The sequence below is a fragment of the Eucalyptus grandis genome, chromosome 3 (genome assembly GCF_016545825.1).
Source record: "Eucalyptus grandis isolate ANBG69807.140 chromosome 3, ASM1654582v1, whole genome shotgun sequence".
In the NCBI taxonomy this organism is placed as follows: Eukaryota; Viridiplantae; Streptophyta; class Magnoliopsida; order Myrtales; family Myrtaceae; genus Eucalyptus; species Eucalyptus grandis.
The window spans coordinates 29,419,307-29,431,372 of record NC_052614.1 but is presented as its reverse complement, the minus strand read 5'-3'; the positions used below and the strand labels follow the sequence as shown (position 1 = coordinate 29,431,372).

Genomic DNA, 12,066 nt, shown 5'->3' with positions numbered 1-12,066 from the left:
TGAATGTTTTAGGATTAAATTACACTTTTATGATAAATTTTAGAACTTTTGATGCACTTGAACCAATTTCAAAATATACAGGAATTTTGTAAAATTTTTCTTTTTTTGGCTACTGACTAGGACTAACTAATGATTGTGATCGCATTGATGCTCAACTCAAGTTAAAGTTGGAGCTAATGGTTCTAAATATCAAGCAATTACATAAGCATTTTCATGTTTTTATAATTTAGAAAAATCATACAAACTTTAATAGATGTGTGCTGATCGAATTGTAATCCGAGTTAAAGAGAGAAATTGATTTGGAAGACTAGATTGATTGTCCTCTGACTCATGATCCTCTACAGCATTCTTCAAAGATGCATCGTCTACAAAGCTAATGGTTAAATGCATTTTTTCATTTTCTTGTTTTCCCTTCTGTCAAAATCACATGAAACAAATAATTCGCAAAAGACAAAAAAGAACACCAGCTCACAGACTATGGGCAGCCTTATTGTTTGATTTTTTCTTTTTTATAACCAAATTGTTTTGATTAATTAACATTCTGTCGCAACTCATAAATATGAACATTTAGTGGAAAGGAAGAAAGAAGAAAAAATTCGATTTATCCGTTGTGCAATGAATATCATATTGTTATGATTTATGAAAAAAAAATGAACTTTAATACAGTACAATGTCATTGTATAGATCAAGATTTGTCAAAGACCGAAATCATTGTAAAGAGGGGACAAATTATTCAAAGTCAAGATTATGAAGAGATTGAGGTTGTCTTAAAAGATAATAAGAATTGATCTAAACTACCAAGAAAGTTCGTAGAAGCAGGACATTGGACGAGAAAAAATAAAGCTCGTTTGCGATTCCTTCCATGATTGATCTTTTTAACTTTTCCCTTTTGTTGATGGCTGGGAAAAAAGGGTTAAAAGTCCTTTCCATTTCGCATGGTACCCCGAAAGTGGGGGTTACCTTCGGAGTGTTCTTCTTGGAAAGCTCCTCGTGGGTCTAAGAAATTAGTAGTCAACTTCCTTTAAAAAAAAAAAAATTAATTATCAATTTCTTTCATGACTGATAAACCAATTCTCTTATTATTTGGCAAATTTTGTTTAATTATCAAGATCTTAACTTTACCAATTATATAGAAAATTACCAATATTTTTTTGGTGACTTCTCGATTTTTTCCAAATTAAGTAACTCAATGGAAAAGGTTAATAAATTAAGAAAAACCAAATAAACATCTATAGTTAACTCATATAAGAGTTAGTAACCGAGTTGAAAGCTCAATCGAACAAAGGGTTGACAAATAAGAGTTAGTAAATTTAAGGCACAATGAATAGAGGTGAATGAAAAATTGATAATAAAAATAAGAAAATTTGGTAACTGAAAAGAAAAACTTGGTAACTAATTTAAATAAGAGTTGCTAACTCAAAATTAATTGATAATTTAAATAGAGAAAAGTAGGTAAGTCACTCTAATAAAAATTGGTAACGTTAAGGCAATTTTAAGAAATGCAACTAGAAGTTTGTAGACGATAAAAAAAAATGATAATTAAAATTTGAAGGTGTTACCTTTTCATTTTTATTTTCGAGCGAGCGAGGTTAGAAGTGCTACTCCACGTGTCTACATTTCTCAGACATTTCATTTGATTCTCGCCCCGTGCGGCCTGTCACTTGTGGGGCCTAGGGCCAAACCTTCAATTATATCTCCACCACCTTGCACTTTCTTGCGTGACCATTGCCCATTGACCCTTCTTCCACACGTTGTCCTTGCAACTTCCTTGGAATGCACCATAACGCGTTTTGTATCATCCCAGGCTTGTAAAATCACCATAAAATGTGGTGTGATTTGTTTTCAGAATTTTAGTAGGTGCAGCCAAGGTGAAAAAAAATGAGCTATTTATACTCATTCCTCATACTTGGACTTTATATGACCACCTTACAAGTGATTTTTTTTATGACATTTCTATTTTCCCAACGCTTATGTTCCAACAAAAATACATGTATGCATAAAAAAATTCCAGGTTCCATGGGGTAAATGCACTAGAAGAGGACAATTTTTAGCAAATGGTGCTGTTATAGTTGTTGGCGAACTCACTTTGGGTAGAAATACATTAGTAGTTTATTCATTGTTGACACCTAATTTTTGACAACTTAATTAGTTATTAATTGCATAAAAAATAGGAATTGACCTCGATCCCTTGCATTTTGCATATTAGTTGCATATTTCTTTCATGCATTATTTAAACCTATATATTTGCATTAAACCGGTGACAGATAAATTTAAGTGAATTGTCTCGAACTTAACTGATAAACTAGACTGAATTTATAAGAGCATAAAATTTTGGCTAAGCTAATAGAACACTAAGGGCGTGCATGGAAACGCTCCAAAGAAGGGTTTTCGGAACACTTCTGTACGGATTTTGTTCAGGGAACAAAAAAAGAACAAAAACGCGTTGCGTTTCTGTTCTTTTTGTTTTTTGTTCCGGAACAAAATAAGAACAAAAAAAGAAACAACAAATTGTTGTTTCTTGTTCTAGAAACAAAAATGAATAAACGTTTCTCTTCTCTCTCTTCTTCTTCTCTTCTTCTTTTCTTCTTCTTTTTTTCTTCTTTTTTTCTTTCGCTGGTCGCCGGCCTCGGCTATGGCCGGCGACCTTGCCGGAGCGTCGTCGGCCCCGGCGAGGCTCGGCCTGGCCGGATCGGGCGAGCTCGAGCTCGCCCAGCCATGGCGAGGCTCAACCTCGCCGGACCTAGGCGAGCCCGAGCTCACCCAGCCAAGGCGAGGCTCGGCCTCGCTCGAGGGAAGATCTTCGGCTAGGGTTCCAGCGAGGGGCTCCGGAGGATGGTGCGGCGGCGGTGCGGCACTAGAGGCTTCGGGATCGGGACGGCGTCGAGCCGCGGCCGGGGGCGCAGTGCTCGGCTCCGACGGGGCGGCGAGGCTCGGCCTCGCCGCGCGGGCGACGCCTCGCCTCGCCTTGCCTAGGCGAGCTCGGCCCGCCCGGATCCGGTGAGGCCGAGCCACGCCCAACCACGGCGAGGCTCGGCCTCGGGGGCCGGTGAGCCTCGCCGTGGTCGGGCGAGGCCGCCGGCCGAAAGAAGAAAGAAATAAAAAGAAAGGAAAAATGGAAAATAAAATAAAAATATTAAAAAATTAAAAGAAACAAAAAAGAATAAAATTTAACCAAACGTGTTTCTACTCATTTTTTATTCCGGAACAAACGTTACCAAACGCGTTCTTTTGTTCAAAAACCGTTCCCGGAACAGAAATACTTTTTTTGTTTTGTTCCCTGGGACAAAAAAAGAATGTAAACGTTACCATTCGCACCCTAAGTGGCTGAAAGTTATAAATGGAAGAACTCAGAGGTGCCAAGGTGGAAAAAATTCATTCATTAGAGTAAATTCGGGGATAAAGACAATAACTTTGTAAAAATAATATTTTAAAGGACATTGCAGGAATATCTTCACAACCCCATCACGGCAAGATTCGTTCTACTTCAACGGCTGAGATCCTTCTCATCCCAATCGAGGGGCCTGTATTGGTGGGAACGGTACAAGATCGTTGCCATTTCCCTTCCCTTCCCCTAACCCAAAAAAAAAGAAAAAGAAAAAGAAAAAGAAAATATTATAATAATTATACCTATGGACTCCTTCTCACATTTGTCCTTCCTCCACAGTAAATTTACATTTGTCCTTCCTCCACAGTAAATTTCCAAGAACTTGTCCCCAAGACTCAATTAATCTCCTCAGGATTCGACCCAAGCCCCAACGTAGACGCCCAAGTCGACGCCCGAGTCAAGGTAGGCACATCATCATAAATGCATCGCTGTCGTACGCGTTGAGGGAAACGACTAAAGGAAAACAATAATTTACAAAGGAAAAGATAAAGAATATCTCAAGCAATTTCTAGGAAATTTACTTGAGGTTTGAGAGGTAAAGGAATATTCAGACTAATATATAATTATTTTAAAACAAGAAAGGGGAGACTAACAGTTCACAAAAAAAAAAAAAAGTGAAAAAGGAAAAAAACACCGTATAAACGGACACACTGAGGAGGGATTGCTTGTGCTTGTTCGCCGGTGTGGTTTAATATTTCGGCGTCGTTGCAGCTTTCGTCCGGCGGTCTCTGGTTTGCTTCCTCGTCGAAATTCTCGAGACCTTGTTTGCCGGTGTTGATCTCCAGCTTCTGCCAACGCAGCCGCCGCGCCGTCCCTCACCAGTCACCGAGCTCGTTGCCGGCTTGTCCATCGTCGCGCCTCTACCTCGCTTGCCGGCACTCTTCGTCGCGCTCAGCACGTCCTTCTGCAGCCGCGACAGCAGCTTTGCCGACTTATTCTAACGCCACAGCAGCAGTCCCTGGCGGTTTCCGGTGATTCCAGGCGGCATCCAGGCTCCACTTGACGCCACCGCTTGCTGTTTTGTTTCCTCTGCTACGTTTGATTTCCTTTCGCTGGTTGCATAGAGCGGACTAGCATTGACTGAATCCACACTGTCGCCGCCAAGGAGAGTCCGGGTGACCCCTGCTTTCCAGTTAGACTGCCCATAGGGCCATAACCAACAAACCTTCACCGTTGCATCTTTTATTCTAGCTAACCTGTCTGCAATTTGCTGCGTCCGCGCTGAATTGCCATCGCTGCTGCTTTGGTCCTGACGTTCCTCCTCACCCGTCGCTGTAAAGCTGCCCGTCGGCAGTCCCAATTCTTGGAAAGAAATACTTCAAACTAGGTAATTTCTTGAACCAATTTGATAGGTAGCAATTATTGATTATCTAATTTGATAGTATTCGATAATAATCTTGATTTGTTTGAGATTTTTAAGCATCTCCATGTTAGGAAACTTCTTATTTCAATAATTTGATCTGGGTTATGGATTGCATAAACAAATTTTAAAAAAATTAATAATAATTTTGATTTTCCTTAAACGTAAATTTTAATTCAATTAAAAATTACATAAACAGACCATCCAACCTAAATCAATATAAGTTAACAAAGTTTCATAAAATTCTATTTTCCCAATCTTCTTTTAGAAATGCATGTATAATTAAAATTAAAAAGCACCTAAAATTGTCAAAAATCCAGCTTTTTTAGATTTATTTTTTTTGTTGCTTTTTACTAGTAATAGTACAATAAAGTAGCTGCAAAAACTAAAAAGCATCACTTGGTTCAAGACTACGACTATAAGGTGCGTTTATTTGCGTTTCTGTTTAAAAATTGTTTAAAACGTAAATAGAAAAAAGTGTTTGTTCGGGAACAATTTCGAACAAAAACGCGTTTGGTAAACTTGTTCGGGAACAAAAATAAATAGAAACACGTTTCATAAATTTGTATAATTTTTTTCTTTCTTTTATTTTTTCTATTTTTTCTTATTTTTCCTTTTTTTCTTTTTTCTTTTCCTTTTTTCTTTTTTCTTCTTTTGGCCGGCGGCCTCGCCCAGCACGGCGAGGCTCGCCGGCCGGGCGAGCTTGGCCTCGCCGGATCGGGGGCGAGATCGAGCTCGCCCAGCCCGACGCGCCGACATCTCGCCGGGCCGGGCGAGCTCGATCTCGCCGGCCGGGCGAGCTCGATCTCGCCCAGATCCGGCGAGGCCGAGCTCGCCCGGCCGGCGAGGCTCGGCCTCGCCGGGGCCGGCGAGCCTCGCCGTGCCGGGCGAGGCCGCCGGCCCTCGTCGGGCCGGTCGCCGGCCATGGCCGAGGCCGGCGACCGGCGAAAGAAAAAAGAAAGAAAAAAAGAAGAAAAAGAAGAAAAATTTCAAAAGTGTTTCTGATTTGTGTTTCTTGTTTCTGTTTCTATTTTGTTCCCAGGAACAAAAAAAACAGAAAAGTGTTTAAAAAAAAAAAAAAGAAATACAAACAAACGCAGCCTAAATATTAGGCCACTCATAGCAACCTAGAATAGTAGGTAAGCTTCTGACGCTATTCGCTGTCGAGGAGGCAATTTTTTGTCTCTTATTTTGATTTATATAAGAAATCTTAATGTCAATCAAGTGCCAATTCTTCTTTTCTTTTACTTTTTTGGGTACATGTGTTTCGTATTTTCTTAGACTACGACTAAATTATGTTGACTTGACTCCAGTGGGCTCCATGCTAGCCATCACCACCGTGCAGATAAATGGTGATTTTAACAACGGAAGTGAAAAATTGTTGCTTTGCTTCAATAACATGTTATCTTACACTTTATATTTGAATAAACATTTAAATCTTAACAAGAAAGTAAAAAGGTTTTACTTTTTAAAAAGCACCAAGCAAACTGGTCCTAATAAAATTCAACTGGCTTTGGCCAGGATTAGGATTACCTTCTTAAGTTATATTTCATTATGTGTCATTTGTGAAATCCAACTCTATATACACTTGCGTCTATCGATGATAAGAAAGTAAGTTAAAATGAAGCTTGATGGTTGGTTCCGTCTCCTGCCTTTTCCTTAACATTAATTAGACATATTACTTTACCATAAATTAGAAAAAAAAAAAGAAAACAGAAAAACTTAATCATCACATTTGATTCAGTAACGGCAACTTGCCTTACTTATTTTCAGTTTACTTGGACCTTGGTGGGCCTCAGGCCAGCAATGGAAGTCGGAAATTGAAACTCAATTTCACAGAACCCAACTAATATAATCTTGCTCGAAATTTACCATATTGAATTTCCCATCCACCAGTGAACTCGTGGGACTTAGGCCATTAATTAATCCTTCAATCATATATCTAGCAATTTCTCTCGATCAATGCCCCGACGGGACGTAAATGGAAACTGATCCTCGCTTTCCTACCTGACCATCGCTCGTTGGCCCTTGTTAAAAGCATGTCAAATCTTTTGTGATTTGCTTTCAGAATTTTAGCAGACGCAGCTGAGATGAAAAGAAAGAGGAGCCCTTCAGATAAGTTTGAGGTGTTCTTGAGTTTTCGAGGACCGGATACTCGCACTAATTTCACAGATTTCCTCTATTATACCCTGCTTGATAAGGGTATCGGTGTTTTCATAGACAATCAGGGGATTGATGTTGGTGAAGAGATCGGTCCCGAGATTTTCCAAGCCATCGATGACTCGGAAATCTGCATTCCCATCTTCTCCAGAGGCTATGCCTCTAGTAGCTGGTGCCTACGTGAGCTGGAACACATGATGAAGCGTAGGAAAACCAATGAACTTGAGGTTATGCCCATTTTCTATGATGTGGAACCCTCCGACGTGAAGCTTGAAACCAGAGTGTACAGGGATGCACTAACTCTGCATGAACAAAAACGTGGTATTGAGATTGTGCAGCGCTGGGCGGAGGCACTCAAGGAAGTTAGTAGAATCAAGGGTTGGGACACCAAGAATACAGGGTAGGTTAACTCACTCAACTCCATCTTCCCTTTTCTCTCTGTTTCTTTTGCTTGAATGCGGATTCTGATTTGAAGAGCACAATCTTTTTCTTTTTTTTTCTACTTCTGGACCGAAAATTGTGATAGATATCGCATGGAATTCTACACTCCATTGTCTCAAGACTCAAGGATTACTTGCTCGACATAAGCATTATAACTTAGTATCCTAGATTGAACAAAAACCAGAGAATCATGTCTTGTTCTTTTGTTCACTGAGCCCAGCATCAATTTCGTAACTTCATGTTATTGTTTGATCGTGCAAGTTTATAAGTTTCCCATCAATTCTTATAATTAACTTAATTATGTTGTGTTTCATGGAACAGCCACGGAGAACTCGCACGATTGATAGCTCGGAAAGTGTTAGTTAAGCTTAAGGGGTCTTGTGTTCATATACCCGATCATTTAGTTGGAATGGACGAATCGGTGAATGAATTAGTAGATTTACTTAATGTTGAATCTAAGGACATAAGGCTTATCGGAATTTGCGGGATGGGTGGAATAGGCAAGACAACTCTTGCCAAGGTTGTTTACCAGAAGGTATCTATTCATTTTGAGAGCCATAGCTTCATTCCAAATGTCCGAGAAGGATCTAAAGGTTCTGGTCTTATAAATTTGCAGAGGCAATTGGTCTCTAATATCATTGGTGACATAGGATTTGAACTTTCTAGCATTGATCAGGGGATGAATATGATCGGAGATCGATTTTGCAGAAAGAAAGTTCTTATTTTCCTTGATGATATCGATCATACAAGCCAGCTCATGGCATTGGCAGCAAAGAAAGGATGTTTGGGTTCAGGAAGTAGAATAGTTGTTACAACAAGAGACAAAAGTGTTTTATATCGATTGCAAGATCAATTTAGTTGTTGTTTGATTTATGACGTTAAGGAACTCAACCAGCTCGAAGCTCTCCAACTTTTTAGAAAGCATGCCTTTAGAAGCGGCTCTATTCCAAATGCATTCTTGAGTCTATTTGAGAAAATTACTACAAAAACTGGAGGGCTTCCTTTGGCTATAGAAGTGATTGGCTCACTTTTATATGGAAAAGGGGAAGCGGTTTGGCAAGATAAACTGAAAAAGATGGAACATCATCTTCATAGGGATGTGAAGGAAAAATTAATGTTGAGTTATGAGGCATTAGATCATTTGCAAAAGCAAATATTTCTTGATATTGCTTGCTTTCTAGATGGAAAAGATAAGAGTTATTCACATTATATGTGGGACAATTGTGGATTTTTTCCAGATGAGGGGATTGATGTTTTGCTTTTAATGTCCTTAGTGAAGATTGGTGAAAGGAATAAACTATATATGCATGATCAGCTCAAGGACTTAGGCAGGAGCATTGTGTACGAAGAATGTCGCAAAGACCCAGAAAAGGGTTATCGGGTGTGGTTGAATGAGGAGGAAGGTCCTGATATTGTCCGGCAAACGAAGGTATAAATCTAAGTGCACCCTCATCTACTTTTTTTCATTGCAGAAATCTTCCTTTGACTGTTTTCCCTTTATTTTAGGCTCTATTTGGAACTCCTCACATTAAACCGATTCTTTCCTCAATTTAGGGAACCGAAACTGTTGCATCGAGCTATTGGACGGATGATGAGTGTTCGGAAGACTTGGTTTTGACATCGGAAGACTTTATCAAAATGCCAAATATTAGATTTCTAGAATTGTCTGGTTGGTCCCTCTCTGGAGACTTTGAGGATCTCTTTTCGGAATTGAGATGGCTTAATTGGAACTCTTGTCCAGAAGAAATGCAGGCAACCAACTTTTGCCCAAAAAATCTAGTTATCCTCGACCTATCATATAGCTACATTGACGAACATTGGGATGGTTGGACCCAACTCAAGGTATGTGTGTGCAAATATTTTGGTATAACGTGTTATATTTTATTCTAGTCGCACTAGCTTGTGTCGCACGGGTTTGTAAATCATCATTTTATTGATCTTTTTTTTAATTTACATTTTATTGACTTAATTCATAGAACAAATCTTGGTCTTGAAGAAGGCTTATGACACCAATCCCTCATTCCATAGGTTTGAAACTTAAATATATATCGACTCAAACAATTACTTTATATTCATGGCATAGAGGGGTTGTGCACATTATGGTCAACAGAAAGAATGTTACCTTCGATCACAATTATTTCATTCTTTCAATATTTTATTGACGTGTAGATCTTTCAAGATTGCATTTTTTTTTTCCGAACCAAACGATTAATTTACCAAAAAAAAGATGTTAAGATTTGGTTATTGTCATTAATTTGCATTGCATTTTTAATTTTACATTGATACTATGCTATTGTTGTTTTATCATTTATGGCAAATCTTTTCCTGATGATTTTTCTTCAATTCAAATTGATTGGAGCTGCATGATTAAAGGGTATTGTAAGGTGAACATTCCATGTTACTAGTAACTCCATTATTGGGAATGACTTATTTAGATATTCATACAAGTAATTTATAGAATTGTTAAACCATCTAATGGAATAATTGTTGTCGCTTGATATTTATTGACTTGCATTCCTTTTATAGAACATCATATGAACATTCACGTTGTTTTGAGTTCCCTAATCAAGCCAATGAGTTGTCACTATTAGATATTTAAATTAAGTTAAAAATAAGGTTAATAAGACTATCGGTACTATGCATAGGATGCAAGTAAAACTGAACATGCAAACTGACTTGTTTAGTACATCAATAGTATAAAAAGATATTCTGTGAAAGCTAATAACGCCCTTATCTTAACGTATGAAACAAAACAAAATGCAAAAAATAGTAGACTGCAAATATAGATTAGTTGATAGTCAGAAGACATATGAAATTATTTCTATATTGATATTATGATGAAAATAGTAGACTGCAAATATAGATTAGATGATAGTCAGAAGACGTATAAGATTATTTCTGTATTGATATTTTGATGATGCATTCACATAGGAAAGTCATAAGTAATTGTGTCAGCGACAATATCGGTAATTCCATGATGAAATTGGAAAGGGATGTTTTCATAAGAGATATGTAGGTTACATTCTTTTGTCTTTTTATTATCCATTACAGTGGTGATTTGAAACTAGATCCATTTTTTTTATTTGTTGTTGGGGGACAATATTAGAAGAAATGAAAACAGTGAGACAGAGTGGTTTTGACTTAAGGAATTGACACGAACAGATTATTTATAAAGTTACATTGGTGAAAAGCTTCCTCAGTCAATACATTTGTTTATGTCCTGCAAAATTTTATAAATCGAACTTGTTAAATATACATAATTATTTTACAGGTGGCTACAAGATTGAAGGTTCTTGATCTATCATATTGCTTTCACTTGGAGGAAATTCCTAATCTCTCCGCATATTTTTCCTTAGAAATATTAATTCTACAGGGGTGTGGACATTTGTTAAGGATTGATCAATCCATTGGTCAGCTAAAACGTCTGAAGCAATTGAATCTAAATGGATGTTATCGTCTCCAAGTCCTCCCTATTGAATTGGGTGCTTTGGAAGCATTGACTGAGATGCTTATGAAAGGTTGTGATTTCCCTACAAGGATCAGTCAAGTCCCAAGCTCTATTGGAGCACTCGTAAATCTTGAGTGCTTGGCCATTTGTGGAGCTTCCCAGCTAACGGTACTTCCCGACTCAATTGGAATGTTGAAATGTTTAGCTGAGTTGGATGTCTCAAGCACAGGTATTGCAAAATTGCCAAATACCATTATCAATCTGAAGAGCTTGAAAGCATTGAATATGAGCCGAAGTTATATTAAAAAGTTGCCTGAGGCAATTGGGATGTTAGAGAAACTTGAAGAGATTTATGGAATGGATTGCAATTGGCTAGAGACCATCCCTGGTGATATCGCGAAACTACCATTCTTGAAGAATTTGATATTAACAAAAACTCGTGTGAAGAATATACCAAAGCTTCCCCAGAGTTTGGTATGCCTATGTCTGTCCTCAAGAGCCTCAGAAAAAGCTCCAGATATCTCCAACCTCATGAGTTTAAGAAGTTTGGAGTTATGTTTTAGCATCTCAACCTTTAACGTAAGCTGTACTCAAATATGGCACCTCAGGACATCAATGCCTCACTTGCGCAATTTAGCAAAAGCGAGAACTGATACCGCATGTTTTGTGCTGGAACTCATCAATTGCAAGAACTTGCGTCAAATTGGACAACTTCCCTCTAGTTTGACGGAATTTAAGGTTGACAACTGCAATCTTCTTGAAGTTGTGGACCTTTCCAACTTATCTAACTTCCAGAATCTCAAGGCCCTTCGAGTACGGGACTGTCTGAAACTAGTCGAGATTCAAGGTCTTGACCAACTGGAGTCACTAGAGATTCTTGTAATCAAACGCTGCAGTTCCTGGCTACGCTTACCTGATCTATCCAACTGGAAGAAGCTGAAGGAGTGGGACGTTGATGCTCTTACGACATATTCAGCGAGGGGAAAACGAGTAACTCATAGCGAAGATCGTACCATAGATCTTGTACGCTCGTACTTGGAAAGAGCCTGTAATCCTGAATTGAGGCTCTGAGAAATATGTCATCAAATATATAAATAAAATACAGACTCATATTACAATGGTTGCTGAAGCAACAAAACTGTGTAAGTTTATATTCTTGTTATCTTGCTCGACGAGTGTTCTAGGCACTCTTCAACGAAATCTCAGTTACAAAAAGTATAGACAATATCTTCTCGGACATTCAATCTCCTACACGAAGAAGACTTAGAAATA

General features: G+C 38.4%; 2 protein-coding genes across 2 annotated transcripts; both read left to right on the top strand.

Annotated features, from left to right (window-relative positions):
• The first annotated feature begins 6,572 nt into the window (after positions 1-6,572).
• Positions 6,573-8,915, top strand: LOC120291458 (disease resistance protein RPV1-like). The gene is made up of 2 exons (XM_039308829.1): positions 6,573-7,305; positions 7,668-8,915. Exons 1-2 carry the CDS (start codon positions 6,836-6,838, stop codon positions 8,779-8,781), a joined length of 1,584 nt encoding a protein of 527 aa, XP_039164763.1. The 5' UTR covers positions 6,573-6,835; the 3' UTR covers positions 8,782-8,915.
• Positions 8,916-10,851: 1,936 nt separating this feature from the next.
• On the top strand, positions 10,852-11,865 carry LOC120291793 (disease resistance protein RPV1-like). Its single transcript, XM_039309530.1, has one exon. The coding sequence runs from the start codon at positions 10,852-10,854 to the stop codon at positions 11,863-11,865; it is 1,014 nt and encodes a 337-aa protein (XP_039165464.1).
• Positions 11,866-12,066: the final 201 nt, after the last annotated feature.